This window comes from Oreochromis niloticus, linkage group LG3, assembly GCF_001858045.2.
Source record: "Oreochromis niloticus isolate F11D_XX linkage group LG3, O_niloticus_UMD_NMBU, whole genome shotgun sequence".
NCBI classification, from domain to species: domain Eukaryota; kingdom Metazoa; phylum Chordata; class Actinopteri; order Cichliformes; family Cichlidae; genus Oreochromis; species Oreochromis niloticus.
Window position 1 is genome coordinate 29,886,184 of NC_031967.2, and position 23,301 is coordinate 29,909,484.

Sequence of the window (23,301 nt, forward strand, 5' to 3'; positions counted from 1 at the left end):
GATATTGGGACTTCAGAACTGCCGGTGTTCCAGATCAACTGGCGTTTAGATCAACTGGCGTTGGTCAAACAGATGTGTGGCAGACTTGCGTTTCAGGAGCTCCTACCGACAAAACAGCAAAAAAAACGCCAAATATGTCATCCGTGACACTTGTGAGGTTATCTCAAACACACTCCGTCAGTCTTGATGCCATTGAACAACAAAATGTTTAAAAATGTCGCGAGTTTACCTGGTGATAGCCTCATGCTCGACACGATCGCGAAAACAGCAAACAATTAACACCACGCCGGTGTTGTTCACAGGACAGCGAGAATAAATGATCGGGAGACTCTTGTCGTCGTTATCGTTCCCCTCGCACGTTTTATTTCTCCGGTTTCAGCGTTTTATGCTCAAAACTAAAGCGTGCAGTTTACTTTGTGTGCACTAACATGGACTCGAATCAACCAGCGCCACCTCTGGCCGAGTGCCACAGCCTACAGCCAGATCAACTTGTGACACACATCTGCACCACGTTTGAATTCGTTTCATGCACAATACATGTGTACTTTTCAATTGTGTCTGTTTGTGCGTCATGCAAATAAACCTTTGAAAAGAATGAAATCATACCATATATTTATTATTGGCCTACATTTGTACAAAATGCCAAATTATATACACAAAGTCATAGAAATCACCACTCCAATTGGTCATCATGATTTTAATATTCTCTTTTTCCATAACAATGAAATACGCCTTGGACAAATATGACACATCAATAGTTCATTAGTGTTGTCACATCACATCCTGTAAGCATCTTCTGTCTGTGTCCTTTCTCTGGAAATGAATATTTCCAGCCAATATAGGCAATCCATCAAGGCTGGAGAGTTGGTTGTTATATACAGTCTGTATAAGTGTGGTTAATCTAATGAACATTTGTAAGGTGATGCCAGTTATGGTGAATTTACAGCAGTTACACAGTGATTAGTAACAAACAGAGCCAGTGAGAGTGAGTGGATTGAAGAAAGTCAGTGACTCAGGTGTGTCGATTGGTTTGTCATCTGTTTGTGAGACTGGAGGAGACGTAGAAATCTTTTGTTTTAAATCTTAGTTAGGAAGATTCCTGTTTTAAAACGAGAACATTTTGTGAGAAATGCAAGAAGTACATCTGCAGAAAGCACACAGTTACATTCTGTCCATCATGTGGACAAAATTGAAAATGTTGAACATTGAAAAACTGAGAACATTGGGCAAGTTCAAAAGAAATGTGCTTGTAAGAACGAAAAACCTTTAATAATTGTTCCTAAAAATAGTTATGGAAAGTCTAACTGTTGTATGTCTGTGTTCTACATGTTTATCTAATGGAAAATAAAGTTGCTATTGTTTTATTGCAGTTTCTTGACAGTTCTGAGTGGATTTACATTTACCTGCAACAAAATCAATGTCATTTTTCTGTTTTTCAACATACTATAAGGTTTAATTTCCAAAACGTGCATATGATCTTCAATTTTTAGCAGATCCAATATCACATAGCTGCTATGTCATAGCAGCTGGAGCAGTCTCAAATAGAGGTATGTCCACTGCTGCCACCTGTGGCCAAGTACCATAGCCTACCTACTACTAGATTAACTTGTGACACATCTGCACCTGCTGCTATGATCACATTGAGTAGAGGCTGAGTGGCTGCACTTACCCCTGGTACATCCAAATCTACCCACAAACATGTTGAAAGATGCAATCCCAACAATGTGCATTGTCAACACTAAAAACAATCAGTAAGCAAAGACAACAGGGATCAATTTTTTCTGTTTATTTAGCACCCACAACATTTGTAGTCGCCTTCTGCACAGGGGAAGTCCACACACACTGTGTGGTACCACTTTCCGCAGAAGGTGCATTAAATCTGCAAGATTGAATGAGATTGTCAGAGTCATTGTCTGACTGTTTATTACTAATCACTGTGTATCTGCTGTAAATTCACAGTAACTGCCATCTCCTTACAAATGTTCATTAGATTAACCACACTTAGACTATATACAACAACCAACTCTCCAGCCATGTTGATGGATTGCCTATATTGGCTGGAAATATTCATTTCCAGAGAAAAGACACAGACAGAAGATGCTTACAGGATGTGATGTGACAACACTAATGAACTATTGATGTGTCATATTTGTCCAAGGCGTATTTCATTGTTATGGAAAAAGAGAATATTAAAATCATGATGACCAATTGGAGTGGTGATTTCTATGACTTTGTGTATATAATTTGGCATTTTGTACAAATGTAGGCCAATAATAAATATATGGTATGATTTCATTCTTTTCAAAATTTTATTTGCATGACGCACAAACACACAATTGAAAAGTACACATGTATTGTGCATGAAACGAATTCAAACGTGGTGCAGATGTGTGTCACAAGTTGATCTGGCTGTAGGCTGTGGCACTCGGCCAGAGGTGGCGCTGGTTGATTCGAGTCCATGTTAGTGCACACAAAGTAAACTGCACGCTTTAGTTTTGAGCATAAAACGCTGAAACCGGAGAAATAAAACGTGCGAGGGGAACGATAACGACGACAAGAGTCTCCCGATCATTTATTCTCGCTGTCCTGTGAACAACACCGGCGTGGTGTTAATTGTTTGCTGTTTTCGCGATCGTGTCGAGCATGAGGCTATCACCAGGTAAACTCGCGACATTTTTAAACATTTTGTTGTTCAATGGCATCAAGACTGACGGAGTGTGTTTGAGATAACCTCACAAGTGTCACGGATGACATATTTGGCGTTTTTTTTGCTGTTTTGTCGGTAGCAGCTCCTGAAACGCAAGACTGCCACACATCTGTTCGACCAACGCCAGTTGATCTAAACGCCAGTTGATCTGGAACACCGGCTGTGGTGAGTGAGAAGGACCCTTTTTCTGTTTTGGACTGTGGGACAGTTTATTCAGGGGCTTTGTTTTGTGCAACAGATAACAAGGAGAACTGTTTGTTGCTTGTTCATTCTCCTGCTCAGCTGTCTTTACCTCGTTTAGCTGCCCAGCCACAAGCTCGTTTAGCTGCCCAGCAGCATTCAGCTCAGCCTCCGGTATCCCCGCTAGCCCAGTCATCTATGCAATCTCCGTCTTCACCGACTCCCTCTGTACGGGAGGCTGTGTCTGTGCCTCCCATTTTGGACTCTTTTTCTAGTACGTATTTTTTGGAGAGAGACGAACACGTTGAAAATGTAATCGTTCCTCAACAGCTGGCTGGTTTAGAGACTGTTACTTGCTCCAGGGCCTCACCAGAGGTTAAATTACAGCCCTCAGCTGACTCTGGACCCCTGGAGGCTAAGAACACAGCTGAGGACTGCACCTGGCTGTCGCTGCCTGAGCGAGGTCGGTGCTCCGTGCAGCTGCAGTCTGCTCTGTGTTTGCCAGAGGCCCGTGTGCCTGCTGGTCCTGTTCTGCCAGAGGCCCGTGCGCCTGCCGGTCCTGCTCTGCCCCTGCCAGAGGCCCGTGCGCCTGCCGGTCCTGCTCTGTCTCTGCCAGAGGCCCGTGCGCCTGCCGGTCCTCCTCTGTCTCTGCCAGAGGCCCGTGCGCCTGCCGGTTCTGTTCTGCCCCTGCCAGAGGCCCGTGTGCCTCTGTTTATTCTGTTTTTGTATTAGTTTAGGGTTGAACCTGTGTCTGAGCAGGTGTTCACAGACCCGGTGACGACTCCCTGCGGACACAACTTCTGCCAAACCTGCATTCAGAGCAAGTGGGAAGGTATTGACGTCTGCCAGTGTGACAGGTCGTTCCCTTCAAGGCCTGAAATAAGCATAAATATAGTTTTCAAAGAGCTCGCAGACACATTCAAACAGATGATAGTCTGCTCATCGGCCGCGCCGCTGTCTTCAGCCCAGCCGGGTGAGGTGGTGTGTGATGTCTGTGCCGCCACGTCCCTGCAGGTGAAAGCACTGAAGTCCTGCCTGGTGTGTCTGACATCGTACTGCGAATCCCACCTGGAGCCTCACAAGAGGGTGGTCACCCTGAAGCTGCACAAGCTCATGGAGCCGGTGAAGAACCTGCAGGACAGGATGTGTAAGAAGCACGAGCGGCTGCTGGAGATGTTCTGCAGGGATGAGCAGAAGTGTGTGTGCCAGTTCTGCACTGAGACTGAGCACAGAGATTACAAGGTTGTTTCCGTAGAGGACGAGAGCACGGAGAGGAAGGTGTGTGGTGGACTTTCTAAACTGTCAGAACATTTTACATTTTTTTATGTATACTTATAAATCTATAGTTCCTCTTACACACACTTAGTTTTAGACCATGCTGTGCCTACTCACAAACAGTGTGTCTAGTGCTCCACAAGACAACCTGCTGAAATAAAGGATTATGATTACAATAATTGTTCGGGTAGACCCATGGGTTTCTAAAGGCCACAATTAAACCTGATGGATGTTTGCATGGTTCAAGATATAAAAGGGTTTTTTCACACTAAAGGGTAAAAATTTATCGTACTATAATCCCGAGAGCTCCTTGACAAACAAGATGCCAAATATGGTTTCCACTGCTGTGGTGCTGCATTACATTAGTTATGAGCACTAGGATTTATCTCCTTCTTGGCTAGTGAGATAAACTGTACATAATATCCATACAAATCTGTTAGTGCTAGCATAAAAGGCAAGAAAGTGTTATAGTTTTCATGCTAAAATAAACAGAACCTCAATATTTATCAGTTTAACAAACTATTTAACTTGGCTGAATTTTGAGATGAATGTATTTGCCTCGTCTACAGTCTGTATCGTAGAGGAAAAAGAATAATGATTCAACGTCCTGCAGCCATGCCAACCAATGCATTTTCATTTATTTTGCGCCTAATTAGGTCCTTATTAAGAAGAGTGAGGCCGATTTTCAACAGATGATCCAGGAGCGACTGAAGAAAGTGGAGGAGATCAAAAACTGTTTGAAGCTCAGCACGGTGAGCCACGAAGCAAATTTCTTTTATGTGGTTTGTTGGATTCTCTCTTACTGATTTCCTGTTTTAGTCAAAGTCAACAAATGTGTTTAGAAAGTCTGACATGAGTTTGGTAAAAGCTTAGAGAGACTTTTACACAAACATCAGTTCTTTAGGAGGCTAGGCGTATAAACAGTTCAGTTAGTTTCATGAAATTAGACCAAGAGTAGAATTAATCTTGACTTGTAGAGAATGTCAAACCCCAAATATCCAATAATAGATCCATCAGAGTGTGAATGTTAGATGAAGCACTCGGGCATAGATAAAACCACTGTGTCAATGCATGTGTGACTGGGAGAATGAGATTTATAGTAGGAAGCGCTTTGAGTGTTCAAACTGAGAAATAATTGACTAGTAAAGGAGTCAGGGACACTGATTACACCAAAAGAAGAGGCTTGATGGATCAGAATAAAATAAAGGTACTAGAAAAGATTTGAGCTATTAGCACTATATTTTCAGTTTTTAGTGAAGTTTTATTTGGCTTAGTTGACTTACTTCCTTTACAATTACCAGAAAAAAATCACAGCTTGGTGTTAAAGTACTTCCTGGTACTCTGAAAGGCCTAAAGTGAAACTCCACACGTGTTCCCCTGATCCCAAACACAGCTGTGAGGAACGATGACAGAATGATAAATCATCTTGTAAACGTTTTCTCACGTGGCTGTTACGCCCATGTTTTTAGCATTGCTAACTGTTCCTGTTGTGCTGCTCACAAATATGCAAACCTTATTTACATGTAACACATTTAAATATAAAGTCTGGAATTCTCAGGATTCAACACACTAACAAACTATTTCTTTGTTGACTTTTAAAGCAGATTAATCTGACATAACAAACAATATACCATCTCCATTCTGGATTTAAGGAGTTCAACCTGCCTGTTTTCTTAAGAAAGCTATTATGATAACTTCAAATATCCCAGTCTCAACTAGTTTGGGTCAAGTTAATGGTTGATATGACTCCAAACACTGAGGCGTCCTCCCTAACTGATGTGAAAAGCACCTGATAAAATACAGAACAGATTTTTTGAGTTAAATTAAAAAAGTCTTCATAAAAGTGATGCCTGTGAAACCAATTCAAACCTGCTTCCTGCCAACATTATGCCAGTGTGATTGCGTAAAAGGAAGCAACGATTCAATATTAATAACTATAAATTATTAAAAAAGGAAACCCAGAGTGGACAAAAAAATGCAAATAGATAAAAAGGGATTTTACATGATTAAAACAACTGACATGGAAAAAGAGACACGACAAAGTACTTTCATTATTATTATACATCTTTATTTATGTTCATCAAAGAAAAAACACAAGATAAACAAAAGCAAACACTCTTCCATCACTTTGGAAGCGAGTATTTGTCCCAAAATGAATAATGTTGGACTCTGTGGATAAAAGGCAGTAGACAGAATTTAGAAAACATAATAAGTGTCTCAGTCCCATCAGAGAAAGAGCTAAAATATTGTATTTACTTCTTTCTAATCAAAACCATAAATTAGATCACTGGACTCAAATGTTACTGAACCTCTTCTGAAAGTTCACAACTGCATTTTAAAAAAAATGATAGCATATAGTCAAAGTCAAATTTATTTACATAGCACATTTAAAACAACAACCGTTGACCAAGGTGCTGTACAATTAAGGTAATTAAAAGAAATAAAAACATAGGGAGATATGATAAGAGTTAAGAAAAAGAATCATAAAATTAGAAGATTTGAGTGAGAAATAAGATAAATAAAAGTAATACAAACTCATTCTGATTTTAAAGCCAAGGAATAAAAGTGGGTTTTCAAACATATGATACAGCAAATGAACAACAATCAACTACGTATTCTTACTAGGTGACGTCAACATTTTTTAATGAGTGAATGAGTCACAGCTCATTGTTAGGTGACTTAACAAAAATAAAAACACATTCCTCTGAAGATGGTCAGGTACAAGTACTGAAAGTGAACAAGCATGAATGAAAGTGAACAAGCCAAGAAACAAAAAAACAAAAACAACAACATTTATTTTTCACTTCCTGCTTTACACTTTCAAGTAAAAGATCCATGCAGGATCAGTCCCCTTCCTCCTGACATGTAAGTAGAACTGAAGTCTCTCTCACAGGTTGAGACAGTGGTTCCCAAACTTTTTTTGCTAGCCCCCCCTTTGTTTTACAAGAAAAATGTTCGCCACCCCCCATCACCTAAACACCCCCGCACAAACACATCCTCTAACCACACACACCCATATTTTGTTTTCAAACTCCATTGCAGTTTATTTCACACCTCAAACTTTTAGTAAACAATTAAGCAAATACAAGTAAACTGCAATAAATTACAGGTAATAATAAAATAAATGACTAACTCTTTTATGATACGTCTGTGGTCGGCAACCCTGGGCACGCGTGCCACAGGTGGCACGCAAAGGGTTAACTGATGGCACGACTATAGCTGGAGAAGTTCACTAACATTTGAGTCCGGCCCACCATCGATGGTGATTTTTCGTTGTTATGGGTCATGACTTTGTTTTTTTTTCTTTTAGTAACGGTATGAACAATGAAAGATGGTGGATTGGCCAGATGCTGGCAGATGTGTAAAAATAAGTCAGTTGTTTGGTGGTGGCTATGGCGGAGTTTCCACAGAGGCCAGCAGGTGGATGAGGGAAGGGGAGGCAGAAGGAGGAGAGACCCAAGGCGGCCGCTGATGTTCCAGATTAACTGGTGTCGCAGATTAATTGGCGTTGGATTGAACAGATGTGTGGTAGACTTGCTTTTCAGGAGCTGCTACTGACAAAACAGCAAATAAAAACCAAATGTGTCATCTGTGACATTTGTGAGGTTACCTCAAACACACTCTGTCAGTCCTGTTGCTGTTGAACAACCAAATGTTTAAAAATGTCGCGAGTTTACCTGGTGATATTCTCATGCAGGAGGCGATCGCGAAAACAGCTTTCTGCGGAAGGTGGTACCACACTGTATGTGTGGACTTCCCCTGTACAGAAAGCGACTATAAATGTTGTGCATGCTAAATAAACAGAAACAAATGATCCCTGTTGTCTTTGCTTAATGATTGGTTGTAGTCTTGACAATTAACGTTGCTGGCATTGCATCTTTCAATATGTTTGTGGGTGGATTTGAATGCACCAGGGTAAGTGCAGCCACTCAGACTCTACTCAATGTGGCCATAGAAACAGGTGCAGATGTGTCACAAGTTAATCTAGGCTATGGCTATGGCACTTGGCCACAGGTGGCAGTAGTGGACTGACCTCCATTGGAGACTGCTCCAGCTGCTATGTGATAGTCAGTAGATCTGCTACAAATTGCAGATCATATCGTTAGCTTCATAGCATAATTGCCTAAGTCACTTTGACCAGACAATGACTTAGGCACTTATGCTATGAAGCTAACGATATGCAAATTTTGGAAATTACATTATGAATATTCCTAACATAGAATTTCTTGGTTTTAAAGCTAACGCTCCCCTACACTCAAAAACAGATGACACACCAACTGACACACCTGAGTTACTCACTTTCTTAAATCCACTCACTCTCACTGGCTCTGTTTATTACTAATCACTGTGTAACTGCTGTAAATTCATAGTAACTGCAATGTCCCTACAAATGTTTATTATATTAACCCCAATTATACAGACTGTATATGACTACCAACTCTCTCCAGCCATGAATGACCTATATTGGCTGAAAATGTTCATTTCCAGAGAAAAGACACAGGCAGTGGTGATGTGTCGGTCGCGAACGAAACGGCTCTTAGAGCCGACTCTTTGAAGTGAACGACGCGAGCCGTGGGGTTTCTTTTCTTTCTCTCACCCTCTCTCTAGCACTTTTTTTCCGCTTCACTTCGCACACGAGCCTTGTGCTTTGTGCTGGGAAGAGGGGGGAGGGGCGGTAGATACACTCCCAGTAGCACAGGAACAGAGCGGGAGGGAAAGAGAGAGAAAGAGAGCCAGGGACAACAACGTCACATTAGAAAGGTATAGTAATCATCCACAACTATTTTCAGTTGCAGATGATAAAGGATTCAGAAAGTTTATTCATGCAGGCCCATATGACAAGAATTTGGATCTTCTTTTTGTTTCATATTTTAATTTATATTTAATTGTGTTGTGGTTTGCAGTGTTTTGTGTTGTTTCACTTTAAATTTGTTTAAAAGGAAAAAGCTGAAAATTTAAATAGTTAAAAGTTGAAATGTAAATAGTTGGTTTTTGTATTATATGATTTATTTATTACATTTTATGTGGAGTGAATAAAAAAAAAGTATATTTACGGTGGACCCTAGAGACAAAGCACGTACAAACTCCAAAACACGTATGAACTCCAAAAAACGTAAAAACTCCGAAGCACATACAAAAGACAACAGAGGATGTGTCACGGTTCTGGGTTGGTTCGACCCAGCATTTTGAGTTTATTATGTTTTGGTTTATTTTCAAATGATCGTTTTGTTACTCTTGTGCTTTGTTGATTATTATTATTATCATTGGAATTCTATGTGTCTGTTTATTCATGTTTTAGGAATTGTCCTTTGGTTGTGCCTGTATACTATAGTTCAAGTCTATGTGTCATTTGTTGTCTGTCTCTCAGTGTCGAGTCTGCGTCTTTGTGTAGTGATTTCTTGTTTCCTGTTTTATTGTGAAGGTCTACGTCTCATGTGAATGTGTTCAGTTTTACCTGTCTCATCTCGTTAATTACTCCCAGCTGTGTCCACCACCTATGTGTTATCTCCCTGGGCGTTTCTCAATATGCATACTTGTGCGTACTTGCGTTCTCATGTACTCGTGATACGTCATCAGTCGGAGACCAAGTACTGTTCCAATTCGAAGTACGCATCAAGCCGAGAACACGAAAAAGTCCCGGATGTGTTCTCGCTCCGCCCGTTTTGTCGAGCATGCATCGGTGTGGACTTGGGACAGCTAAATATCCCAGAATGCATTTCGTCCAAAACTCAACAGTGGACTCCCGGCACATCGTTTTCAACCCCCCCCCCGCTCGCGGTCTTCTCACTACTCAGGTTAAAGAAACCCCAGCAGCTGTCTATAGTATTGAGTGTCCACTAGAATAGAAATAAAAGCGTTGTAACATCTCACCTGCTTGTTTTTATTAAGGTATGTACACGTATGTACATGTACACTATTTTTATTAATAGAGGTTTCACTACTGAGGTTAAAAATGATATATAAGTCACTTAGATCACTTCTAAATGTTAATGTTTGGTTTATTTCAGTGTTTTATTTGTTCCTGAGTAAACCGGTTTGGCTGTGATTAAAGTTAAGCTTCATAACATGTTACTCACAGTTAAATTAGGAGGGGACGGCAGTAAAAACTCCGGACCTGTGACATCATCACGTACGCAGGTGTTCCAATTGTACAAATCGCGAGTCCGTGGTTTTTGTATTATATGATTTATTTATTACATTTTATGTGGAGTGAATAAATAAAAGTATATTTACGGTGGCCCCTAGAGACAAAGCACGTACAAACTCCAAAACACGTAAAAACTCCGAAGCACATACAAAAGACAACAGAGGATGTGTCACGGTTCTGGGTTGGTTCGACCCAGCATTTTGAGTTTATTATGTTTTGGTTTATTTTCAAATGATCGTTTTGTTAGTCTTGTGCTTTGTTGATTATTATTATTATTATCATTGGAATTCTATATGTCTGTTCATGTTTTAGGAATTGTCCGTTGGTTGTGCCTGTATAGTATAGTTCAAGTCTATGTGTCATTTGTTGTCTGTCTCCGTGTCGAGTCTGCGTCTTTGTGTAGTGATTTCTTGTTTCCTGTTTTATTGTGAAGGTCTACATCTCATGTGAATGTGTTCAGTTTTACCTGTCTCATCTCGTTAATTACTCCCAGCTGTGTCCACCACCTATGTGTAATCTCCCTGTGTTTCTCTGTGTGTATTTTAGTCGTGTCTTCTGTCATTGTAGTTGCTGGTCCGTCTGTGTATCCACCCTGCTTCATCTGTGTGTTTCCCTGCTGTCAACTGTCAACTGTCATCTGTTTCCGCTCGCTCTCATTCATGTTCAGGTTCCTGTTCTGTAGTCAGTTTGTTCCCAGTCTTTGCTCCGTTCGCCATTTGTCCATTTTATTTTGTGTTTAATAAACCACCCTCACACCGTTACAAGTGCCTGCGTTTGGATCCTCCTTTATTTCCTACATGGCTCATCTCACTCGCCGTGACAGTACGGACCAGCCAGATATGGATCCAGCGGCATTCACCCCACCCACGGAGCTTCGAGAGCTCATAACGGACTCAGCTTCAAAATTAATCAACCTGTGGCTAGAGCATGAGGGGGAAGCGTTTCTCTACATTCTGGAAGCCAGGCTACAACAGCTTATTTCCAGTTATCCCTGGCTACTGGACTCACTGCACCCACTGGTACAAAACTTCCTTCTCCACGAACTCCACCTTCACCCCCCCGCTGCTACCGCTCGCTTCCACGGAGGACGTGCCATCCGAACCGCCAGAGGAGGAATTACCCGGCCCGTCGGAGCAGTCTCCGAAAAGAAAGCGATGTTCGTGCCGTCGGCGTAGCACCCCACAGCCGGATGTCGGGACAAGTAAGCCACCGGCTGTGGTGAGTGAGAGGGACACTGTTTCTGCTTTGCCAGAGACAAGGACAATTTATTTTGGGGCCATTTTCTGTGTTTCCACTGAAGATGATAGTGGAAACACAGAAAATCTTCAAAGACTGTCGCCGCTTCAAAGACTGTTTTTCCTGAGCCCACGCTCGGTGTTAATGACTGTTTCCACTCTGTTGTTTCCAAGCCTGGTATTATGAATTTAGCGAATGGAAATGTTTGGGACCCTTTTTCACCTGCACTGATTCATTCAGGGGAAGCTGTAAACCTCACCGAAACAGTCTTTCCTGATCATGTTCTCCCATCCACACTTTCACCACAATCTAACGTTGGGTCTGCAATACAGTTTGCAGTTCAGTCAGCAGCCCAGCAGCCCAGCCACAAATCTGCAGCATGAAAGCTCCTGAAGATCTGAAGACCTTTCTGAACTTTATTTTTAGATTATCAACTTTTTGTTTTCCTTTGTTTTCAGTCAGCCACTCCACCACCTGTTACAACTCCATTACCGTCATCTTTGCTACCTGTAGCTCAGTTGCCACTAGTTCAGCAGCCTGACCACTCTTTCATTCAGTCACCACCCTCACCGTCTCATTACAAGCAGGGAACACACTACATAAAGACTTTAGCTGGTTCTCAGAAGCTGGTCATCTCCGAGAAAGTAACTCCCTCCAGGGCCTCGCCAGAGGTTTGGTGCCAGTCGCCAGCCAACTCTGGACCCCTGGAGGTTAAGCCACCAGCTCCAGCAACTACACCCGAGAACTTTTCTGAGCAGTCTCAGCCGTCATCCCCTGCTGAGAGCTCCAGTGAGTTCGCCCTTCTGCCTCCGTCCTCTGCTGGAGGATCAGAAGGACCCATTCAGCCGTCTATCTCAGTTGGAGGGCCGGCGGAGCCCGTCCAGCCTCAAGCCACGTCAGCTGGGGGTTCGGGAGAACCCAGCCAGCCTCAAGTTTTGTCAGCTGGAGGGCCCAGGCCGCCCGTCCAGCCTCAAGCCAAGTTAGCTGGAAGTTCCGAGGAGCCCGTCCAGCCTCATGTCACGTCTGCTGGAGGGCCCGAGGAGCTCGTCCAGCCTCAAGCCAAGTTAGCTGGAAGTTCCGAGGAGCCCGTCCAGCCTCATGTCACGTCTGCTGGAGGGCCCGAGGAGCTCGTCCAGCCTCAAGCCAAGTTAGCTGGAATTCCGAGGAGCCCGTCCAGCCTCATGTCACGTCTGCTGGAGGGCCCGAGTCGCCCGTCCAGCCTCAAGCCACGTCTGCTGGAGGGCCCGAGTCGCCCGTCCAGCCTCAAGCCACGTCTGCTGGAGGGCCCGAGTCGCCCGTCCAGCTTCAAGCCAAGTCAGCTGGTGGGTCCGAGGAGCCCACCCAGCCCCACGCCTCGTCTGCTGGGGGTCCTGGAGGACGGTCCGGGGAAGTCGGTTTAGCCGTCACCTGCTGAATCATCCCCTGTGACTTCTACACTGCCGCCTGCAGCATCCACATCGCTGCCTGTTTTACAGGCCTTCGATGGGCCTGTTTTGAAACTGTTTTTTTAACAGAAAAGCAGAGACAGGAGACATCAGTTGCGTTCGGTCTGCAGGCTCTTCCTCGTCTGGTTTATTAACAGAATTAACCAGTTACTTTTCTTTTCATTTAGACACACATTTCTCTTTTAACAACAGAAACACATTCAATTAAATCCATAGCTCAAACCCTTTTGGTTACCTTGCACTCTCGCAAGAATAAACGTACAAAATAATCATTGTATAAGTGTCCTTATTTACAATAAATCTGTAACCAATTCTATTGCTGTTCAGCATCAAAAACATTTGTGCAGTACCATTAACACTGCAATTAACCTGCTTATGTCGACATTATACTTTCTTTATACTTTAACAGATTCAAACAATATATTACATTTGTAAACAATAAACAAAAATACTCTAGCATTGCTCGCAAACAGTTTACAGTCATCCACAAACAGTATACATCAGACTATTTACATTTGACACATAAGAACTGGGTAGGTTCTAATCAACTGTAACTTCAAATAATGTCAGGATAAAAGAAGTGTCCAAGAGCTGCATTTGTCACAAAATAAAACAGATAATAAGACCAGCTGCCTATTTAGACTACGAGTGAAGTGGCGGCTTCCATTACAAATGGCGGTAAAGTTAGCTTTTTCTCAATCACTGAAAACACACTATCTCACAACATTCGTGGTCTTTAACCACAGACAGAAAAAGGTTTCTTGCCTTTATATGTACATTGCAGTGAGCAAACTTAAAGTACTAACCTGTTTTTTAAACAGAAAAGCAGAGACAGGAGACATCAGTTGCGTTCGGTCTGCAGGCTCTTCCTCGTCTGAGGCACAGAAGCGTTGCAACGACCTATCGCACTCAGCGCTATCTCCCCCTTGTGGCAATGCCACGCAATTACATTGTCCATAACTCTAAATGAAAAGTGCCATGCCACCATAAAATCAGGTCTTTTACATCAAAAACAATCCACAAAAAAATTACAATTGTGACCATACACTTGTGGGCGTCACACCTGCAGCATCACAGCCTGCAGCGTCCACATCGTCGCCTGCAGCGTCCACATCGTCGCCTGCAGCATCACCGCCTGAAGCCGCCACGCTGCCGTCAGGTTTCGCAGCAGTGTCTCCGTCCACGCCTGCAGCGTCAGCCTCTGTGTCTTCGTCCGCGCCTCGTCTGGTCCTGCGGTTGCCACACTGTCATGGGACCCAGCTCGTCCTGTTCCGCCTCGCCTCTGCCGGCCGCTTTCTAGGCCTCTAGTTGGGCGTTATGGCCGTCGAGGCCGGCCTCCGGAGAAAGTTCGTCGCCACCGCTGGCTTCGCGGCCGGCCTCCGGACCTGCTCGGTGGCCGCCACTGCCTTCCAAGTGGCCGGCCTCCTGATTGGTTTTTCCTGCACCGCTGCCGTTGCTGTGTGCATGGTCGGCTCCCTGAACTGTTTTGGCTCTTGTGCTGTCGACCTCCGGGTCGACCCCCTGAACTGTTCGTGGACTCCTATTGAGCTCTGGTTTGGTTTTGTTTTTTGATCTGTTTTCCTGTGTTCTTGAACTGTTTTCTTGTGTTTTTGGACTGTTTGGTCTCTTGTGCTCCTTGCTTATATATTTTTTTACATTAGTAATTCCTGTGCAGAATTTTATATTATTGTTAATAATGAATTAATTAAAGCAACAAAACAACCTGAAGAGCCGGTTGGGAGCCGAAAGATCCGGCTCTTTTTAGTGAGCCGAGCCGAAAGAGCTGGTTCTCTAAAAAGAGCCTGAAATCCCATGACTAACAGGCAGGCTATGCTTACAGGATGTGATGTTACATGTTATTATGTGATGTTATTGAAATCATCAGGAACAACGGGAGTGGTGATTTCTATAACTTTGTGTATATAATTTGGCATTTCTTAATGATGCAGGCCAAAAATAAATACATAATACCATTTCATTTATTTTAAAGGTTTATTTGCAAGACACAGAAACAGGCAAAATATAAAGTTCCAAAATGTATTGTGCTTGGAACGAATTTAAACGTGGCGATAGAGCCAGGTGCAAATGTGTATTACAAGTTAATCTGGCTGTAGGCTATGGCACTCGGTCACAGGTGGAGCTAGTTGACTCGACTCCATTTGAGTGAACACAAAGTAAACTGCGCGCTTTAGTTGAGTGGCAAAAACACTGAAATCGGAGTAATAAAGCGTACGAGGGGAACGATTACGACGACAAGATTCTCCCAATCGTTTGCTCTTGCTGTCCTGTGAACAACATCGGCGTGGTGTTAACTGTTTGCTGTTTTCACGGTAACCAGGTAAACTGAAAGCCTAGAAGGCAGCGGGTCCAGATGGCATCAGCTCAAGGGTCGTCAGGTCCTGCACAGACCAACTGCGGGGTGATGGAGCCCATCTTCAACCTGAGCCTGAGGCTGGGGAGAGTCCCACAGACTTCCACAGGCACAAATATCCTCCACTACAACCACTGAACATCCAAGGTACGGACATTGAGGCTGTGGACAGCTACAGGTACCTTGGTGTTCATCTGAACAATAAACTGGACTGGACTCATAATTCAGATGCTCTCTACAGGAAAGGGCAGAGCAGGCTGTACCTGCTGCGGAGACTCAGGTCTTTTGGAGTGAAGGACCCACTCCTGAAGACCTTCTATGACTCTGTGGTGGCCTCAGCCTCATCTTTTACAGTGTGGTCTGCTGGGACGGCAGCATCTTTGCTGGGGACAGGAAGAGACTGAACAGGCTGATCCGAAGGGCCAGCTCTGTTCTAGGATGCCTTCTGGACCCAGTGGAGGTGGTGAGTGACAGGAGAATGGCGGCTAAGCTGTCATCCCTGTTGGACAACATCTCCCACCCCATGCAGGATACTGTGACAGCACTGAGCAGCTCCTTCAGTGGCTGCGGCACCCACGGTGTGGGACGGAGAGACTCCGCAGGTCTTTCCTTCTATCTGCTGTCAGACTCCACAACAAAGACTTCAACTGATCAAACACACATCTACACATGTGCAATAACACTAAGTGCAATACTCTTTTCTGGCATCGCTGTATTATACTCAGTTGTATATAGCATTTGTATTCTATTGTATAAAGTATTTTATTTTATTCTATTGTGTACAGTTGTGTACAGTATCTTATTCTTATCCTATTCCACTGTTTTTCTAATTTTTGCTATGTAACTTTGCACTGTCCACTTTCTGCTGTAACAAAACAAATTTCCCACGTGTGGGACTAATGAAGGTTATCTTATCTTATCTTAAAAAAGGGGGCAAATATTTTGATAGTGTTTTTTGCACTCCGCACAATAGATATGTTTTCTGTGATCCATTTTGTAATTCTAACTTTAGAATTTGTCTAAACTCTGTGTTGGGATAAAAAGTTAAAAGAACACAGCAGACTCTCAGGGATTCGGTTCACATTTATTTCAGCTTAAATACATCACAATAATCCAAATTTTTACAATAATGGCAAGAAATTATATATACTCAACGTCTTACATGCACAACATATACTGATGTTAATATACTATTGTGGTACTATGATCTACGTGCTACCAACTAAAAACAGACATGCACCTCTGAACTCATAAGACCATGCAACTATGTGACGTGTCCCTGATCTTAAACCAAAGATCCAAACAAAGTTGGATTCATAAAGTTCTTTTAAATCAGGTCTTGAGCTATAATATAAGTTATACCATATTAATAAATTACCAAAGAATGAGTAGTGTAAAAATGTAGGCAGGATCCATGCAGTGCTATCCACCGCAGTGATCGTGTATAGGTGCATCTTATAGTTCCTAAACCACCACTAATGTGTCATTGTCAGAGAACAGTGTCGGTAATCAGTGGAAGTTTTGTCCCCATTTACATACATTTGTCCTACCTTAGTAGACATAAGTGGATGGTTCAGATGAACCCTTGCTTGGGTCTTTAGCTCTTTTTAAAAACCTCTTTATAAATATTATCAGGAAGATTAAGAGACATTAGCAAACCTCGTGGTTAACTTATAGCTTTTGACTGGAATAAATAAATAAATATGTCCAAACACCTTGCAGGAGCTAAGCTTGGGCTTGCAGTCTGTACCTGGATAATATTCAGGCTTTACACTTGGGATAAGAATATTTTCTCCTGTTCTTGGTCTTTCATTCTGCTCCCAGTGCCTTTTGTTTGCATTTACAGATTACAACTTATCCAAACAATGAATGTGGATGCTCTCGAGGTTTTAACAAGGATCCTCCGAGTCTCTCGCTCAACGTGCTGAAGTGTCTGCAGTGATCCCAGCCTCGATCGGGCAGATAACCAGCTGGGCCGTGTTCTTTCCAGTGTCATGTATGCAGGGGTTAAAGTACGGATACAGCGGCTCAGTGAAAGTGAGCCCGCTGTAAGTATAAATGTGAGTCTTTGCCTCTGTGTTGTAGAAGGACACCGAGCCTTCGTCATAGTCGAGGAATATACCGACTTTCTGAGGAATTTCTTTAAGGTGAAGACTGACGGCGGGCCCAGCGCAGGCGCACAGGCTACCACCGCTACGTCGGCATATCGCCCAGTAACCATTATCAGGGCGAACTGTGATGGCGCCCTTCCTGTTGATGGACTCCCGGGCCACCCCAAGATCCCAGTCTCTTTTATCCCCAACCTGAAACACAAAGAGGGACAAAAATTATGCTAAACTGCAGAGTAGGGCTCTACACACTGATAATAATTTTTTTTACTGACAGTAAACACAACAGATATAAAATCAGAAGTGAACATCATGTAGCCACCAGGGGGCGTAAAGAGTTTTATTTTCCTGCTTATTTAGATCATATACATTATACAGTCCTAGTCACAGGTGTTGTGTATTGGTGTTCATGTGTAATTTTCTTTGGTGTATTTTAATCCAAATCTTACTCTAAATAAAGCTGTTGTGTTCCACTTTGGATAATATTCACACTGATCACAACAGTTATTTATTTGATCCTTTTATCCTACCTGAACCACCCAGTAACGTTTCCCAGATGTGAAGCTTTGTTTTCCCAGCACAGCGACGCAGGAGTTGAACCTGCGGGGGTCGTCAGGTAGCGGGTTCCTCCACTGCTGGTAGCTCATGCTCACCTGTGGATTGCCACGATCACATTCATTCAAAACTACTACTGATGCCATAATTGTCATTATTTTGCATCTTCCTGAGTTCTGGGCCACTAGTTTCCATCATTTTAGTTCCTGCATAATATCTGTCATCTATTAGCTGTTGTCTGTAATTCACAGACAACAGCTGTGAACAGGACAAGACTTTGTTTAACTCTGAGCTCTTGTTAAGGTGTTACAGTCAGGAATCATGCAGCTGATAATTACAGCTCACCTTTTTATTATCCGGGGACAGGACCACCCAGCCAGCAGCAGTAGCAGGATCCAGAGTTACATCCACTGGAGACAGAAACAGGAAAAAAAACACAAAAAGATTTGCTATTTCAGATTTATTCATATTTTTCAGGATTAAAGAAATAATATGAAAAAATAACCCTGTTGTTTTGAAGCATTGTTACTGAAGTCACCTTTTTTGGCAACAGTGTATCTGTATTCTGAATCATGTACATGTATAAAGATTATTTAATTCAGTGTGTAGAGCCACTTTCTTTCTACTGACATCAGTAACAGTCTTTATTAGATATGGTGGTGACAAATTTTCAATCTTGTGTAATCCATATAACATAATCACAATATAAATATCATATCCATACACATACCTGCATATTTATTCATCTTGTTTACCTCTGCAAAAGATCAGAAAAGAAACTGTGTCATTTTAGTTTCATTAAACATTAACGTAGAACACGTAAAATATTCACTAATATTTTAGCGAATGTTACAAGATTTATTTTTGGACCCTAAGTGTATCACTAAAGTTAGTTATGTGCAGACTTATAGTGTAAAATATGATATAAATATATATGCAATACACAAAGTGGCAGGATTTTGATAAAACCAAAGGAACCGGTGATACAAAGAAAGTCTTGTGTTCTAAAATCAGAGACTATAATGTTATGTCATCATAAGTATTACAGACCCTCTGCACACAGTTTCTTCTCCAGTTCCTGGCAGATGTCGACCAGTTTGGAGAAAGTTCTCCTCACAGTCCCCACGTAGCTGTCCGACTGGACTCTGACGTCAGCCCAGTGCTTGACGGACATCGGAGCGTTCAGACGTAAAAAGTTCTAAAACAGCATCAGTGACAGAAAGCAGACAGGCCGGTTTGTATTCATATCATATTACAATCGCTTTAGATGCTTTAAACTTGCTTGGCTGAGCAGAAATATTAAACATAAATACTGATTCTGACCTGCTGGAGTTGAACTGGGTTCTCAATGTGCTCCAGGAGGTGCAGCTCACTGCGTCTCTTCTGCAGCTCAATGATCTCCTGGCTGATCTCCTTGAGAAGCTCCTCTGCTCTCTTCTCAGCCACCTCCTGCTTCTGTTCGATCTCCTTGATGAGCAAAGTCTGGTTTCTCTCAATGGCACTTACCATCATTGTGGCAGCCTGGACGCTGGCCTGTATCTCTCTTTCTTTATTTCTCTGCAGATATGAAAAGAGTTTAATTAATATGTGAAATATGTTAAAATGCACCACCTTTGTACTTTGCTACCCCGTCTTCAATGAAATGCAAAACAAATTAAACTTAGGGAAAAACTGCTTATGTATGATCATTGTTATTAATATGCCCATAATTTAACACATTTCCCCCCAAAAGAAGACATAAGTTCAAAAAGAAGATGATCTCAGTGAGTTCATCCTGCAGTCCTCTGATAACAGTTGATCTATTGTCCCAACCAACCTTCAGCTCTACTTTTCCATGTGTCTTTATGTCTACATGATGAAGGTTTATTATATCAATAAAAACAACTAATAAAAGATCAAAAGAGCTCTTAAAACAGAGCCGCGCTGCCATATATGAATTACCAAAGATGGAAAAATACTTTGCCTGAAGTAATCCTGACTTTAGAAGATATGCAAGGATTTTAGCTTTTGAGTTTCTATAATTAGTCTGCCCTGTAACTGCAAATAAAAGCCAAAAGTGGATTCCAGGCTTGAAAAGTGAAGCTAATGCATTTTTTTTAATGACCAGCAGGGGGAGTCTCCTGTGTCTTTTAAATACAGTCTACATGAAGCAGTGCAACACTGCTGTTTTTCTTCTGGTGTGAGCTTCTACAAACAAATTAATTGAAGTTTTGTTTCTTAGAGAGCAAACAGGCCAAGAAATGTTCATGTCTGTAAATGATTAAAAAGCAATGCTCACTTTGCTCAGCTCCATTGACTGTTTGATCTCCTCGGTCTTTCTGATTCGGGTCTGGATCATCTGTTGATACTGCTCTTGGGTCTTCTTTATCTGAGTCTGCAGAGGTTGAAGTTGAAAACATGTGTTTTACATCTTGGATTATCTGGAGTTCCTTACAAGATAATCCATGAGCATCTTTATATTTAACCACTTCTTTCTCCCACCTTGATCTTATTGCTCCCCTTCTCTTCTTCAGACCTGTGTGGCTGTAGTGGAATGATGGGTCTCTTTGGTGGAACTGGTTTGAATCCTGGCATTTCCTTTAACAAGCTTTAAGATGATGATGTACATCTGATTAGTTTCAATCAAATGTGCTAAAACGTTGAAATAAAACACTATAGTATAGTTACAATTAACCGACCTATGAAATTTTTCAGTGATTTCTTTTAAGGCCCAATTCACCCTGAGTTCGGGGCGACTTCTGAAGGATTCTTTGCACAGCGGACACTCCGACTTATGCGCCACATCCCAATAACGTTTGATGCACTCCAGGCAGAAATTGTGCCCACATGGTATAGAGACAGGGTTTTTGAAGCTGTACAAACAGATGCTGCACTGAAATTGCTCTTCAGTCAATGTGGAGGCCATGTTTCTGACAGAGAAATAACATTTTGTTACCCACACATGTTGAAATTCTTCTGTACACTATGGGATTTAAACTCTTTAGGTCAGGTTGTAAAGATGCAGGTGTATAAATCTAAGTTTAAAAAAATCTAAATGGCAAACCAAGAAGACTAAAGAATATTTATAAATAATAATAATAATAAATAACATATTGTTACATTTTTATGAATCTAATGGATTTACCAGTAAAGAGATTAAAAAAAAAAAGGGCTATGAAAGAGGCAATAGAAGGAGATAATCTCAGACTTTTCATTGACTGAATTATTGACTACAATACTTTTCTTGTAGTCAAATTTAAAATCAAAGAAATGCTTCTGTGCCTCTATTTAAAAATATTTCTGTCAATATTTGGATCAAAAGTCAGTCTATCTTGAAGAAAAGGCAGCTGATGTCTTGTTTCATGTATTCTTATTCTCTACGCTGTCTGGTTGGTATAAATAATCACTTACTTGTTTAGGTCATGCAGGCAGACGGTCTTGAAAGACGTGATGAACGCAGAACGAATGTCCACAAAAACACGCTCGTCTCTCTAAAAAGTAAGACACGGTACAAAGTTCCTCCCACAGAGGAATTTCCCAACGAGTTATACCGGTTATTCTTGTTCTCCCTGTTAGCTTTTCCTAGTATTTACTCTACATTTTAATTGCTGTTCGCTGTTGCAAATGTTTTTGTATGCAGTTATCAATTTAACTACAGATTAAATCCAAGCAATTAATAAATACAGGCTGGGAATGGTGCAGCAATAATCTACCTTCCTATTGGCTTTCATTGGACATACGTTTCCTTTTATGATGAACATGAAAAGGGTTCAAACAGAAAATATTTATTTATGGGGTACAAAAACTGGCCTAAATTCAGCAATATAAACTTAATTAGAGTATAAAAAACAATGCTTTGAGGGATCAGGTATATAATTCCTTAATGTAAATAATATAGTTTAAGACAAAACCCAAAGGAGGTCAATGCCACAGTCTCCAGAGCAGGGATGGGGAGTGAATTTTCCCACGGGGTCACATGAGAAGCTGGGACTGTTGTGGAGGGCCGCTGTCTATAAGCTTATTAGTGCAGACCTCCACAACTGTCCCAGCTTCTCATGTGACCCCGTGGGAAAATTCACTCCCCACCCCCGCCAGAGTCTTTGGACCCTGTTGTCAACTTTGTCCCTGTACTAAGCAGTTCAAGATTCAAGAGCTTCAAAGCGTTTATTGTCATGTGTACAAAGAAAAGCATTTCTCTGTGCAATGAAATTCTTTCTCTGCTGTCCAAACACAGACGCCGGTTAAAATGTACAAATAGAACTAGAACAATGAAAATACAAATAGTATAAATAAATAAATGGAGACAAAAATTGAAGTGTTAAATAGATTTGTGTGCAAAAGAGCTATGAGCTTAATATGCTAGTTTAATATGTAAGATGACCTTATGTGCAAAAATTATTATGTTATCTTATATTATCTTGGGCAGAGGGATGATGGTTGTGGTCTTGAAGCATGTGGGGACGGTACTCTGGCTGAGGGAGAGGTTGAAGACGGGAGTGAGAACATCAGCCAACTTGTTAGCACATGCTTTAAGGACCCGTCCCGGGATGCTATCTGGTCCTGCTGCCTCAATACATTGAGGTCATCTAGCAGACTGCCTGCAGAGCTGATGGTGCTGATGGCGACCCTAAACTCTGTGATGTGCCACATCTGCCCAGGATCAGCAGAAGAATAGAAGCCATCCAGCTTCTCTCTGTACTGCCTCTTGGCCGCTGTAATGGCCTTCCTCAGTCCATACCTCGCAGCTTTGTACTCCGTCTCATTGCCTGATCTAAATGTGAGAGACCGAGTATGTAGCATGTGTCGTACCTGACTGCTGATCCAGTCAACTGGAGAACTTTCTGATGTGTGGGGTGGGCACTATATTGTCAACACAGGCACTGATGTACTCGGTCACATGTTCAGCATAGTCCTGTATAGTGACAGAGCAGATCTCCTTGGTGGCTGCAGTTTGAAACACATCCCAGTCTGTTTGGGCAGTCCTGTAGGATGATCTCAGACTCTGTGGTCCACAGTTTAACAGGTGTGATGACAGGGTTCGATTGTTTCAGTTTCTGTCTGTAAGCCGGGTACATGAACAGAGAGATGTAGTCAGACTGTCCAAAGTGGGGATGTGGTGCAGCCCTGTATGCACCGTGTATGTTGCTGTAGACATGATCCAGGGTGTTAAGTAATGTTGCTGCGAGATGCCACAAATCGTAAAATCTTTCATTGTTAAGTTTGTAGTAATTTTAAATCTGTAAACAGAGTAATTCATTCGAGGAAGCTCTGTGTCACAGATGCCTTGATGAACACAC

At 42.1% G+C, this 23,301-nt stretch overlaps 2 protein-coding genes across 12 annotated transcripts in view; one reads left to right on the forward strand and one right to left on the reverse strand.

Moving 5' to 3' along the window:
- Positions 1-23,301, forward strand: part of LOC102079294 (polymeric immunoglobulin receptor) — a 93,051-nt gene that overhangs the window by 24,355 nt on the left and 45,395 nt on the right. Inside the window, exons 14-15 of one of the 11 annotated variants that reach the window (XR_002058664.2) lie at positions 4,819-4,914; positions 15,330-15,845. The exons of 9 other annotated variants lie outside the window; for them this stretch is intronic. Coding sequence is in view for 1 of the 2 variants with exons in the window: in XM_019352968.2 (XP_019208513.1) it covers positions 4,819-4,829 (11 nt within the window). In the remaining variant the exon portion in view is untranslated. Of the gene's footprint in view, positions 1-4,818; positions 6,723-15,329; positions 15,846-23,301 lie in introns of those variants that run through there. One more of the 11 variants, XM_019352968.2, reaches the window with a different exon arrangement.
- On the reverse strand, positions 16,430-21,576 carry LOC109197601 (nuclear factor 7, ovary). The gene is made up of 10 exons (XM_019352971.2): positions 21,416-21,576; positions 20,704-20,934; positions 20,507-20,612; positions 20,304-20,399; positions 19,349-19,582; positions 19,076-19,223; positions 18,756-18,782; positions 18,371-18,435; positions 18,001-18,123; positions 16,430-17,665 (listed from the first exon to the last, which is right to left on the reverse strand). Exons 2-10 carry the CDS (start codon positions 20,928-20,930, stop codon positions 17,279-17,281), a joined length of 1,413 nt encoding a protein of 470 aa, XP_019208516.2. The 5' UTR covers positions 20,931-20,934; positions 21,416-21,576; the 3' UTR covers positions 16,430-17,278.

Bases quoted from the DNA above. Each gene is read 5' to 3' on its own strand.
- LOC109197601 (XM_019352971.2), bottom strand. From the start codon at position 20,930: ATGGCCTCCACATTGACTGAAGAGCAATTTCAGTGCAGCATCTGTTTG. The intron at 20,400-20,506 runs GTGGGAGAAAGA...CAACCTCTGCAG, and splicing joins AGGGGAGCAATAAGATCAAG to ACTCAGATAAAGAAGACCCA. The intron at 17,666-18,000 runs GTAGGATAAAAG...TTTGTGTTTCAG, and splicing joins AACGTTACTGGGTGGTTCAG to GTTGGGGATAAAAGAGACTG.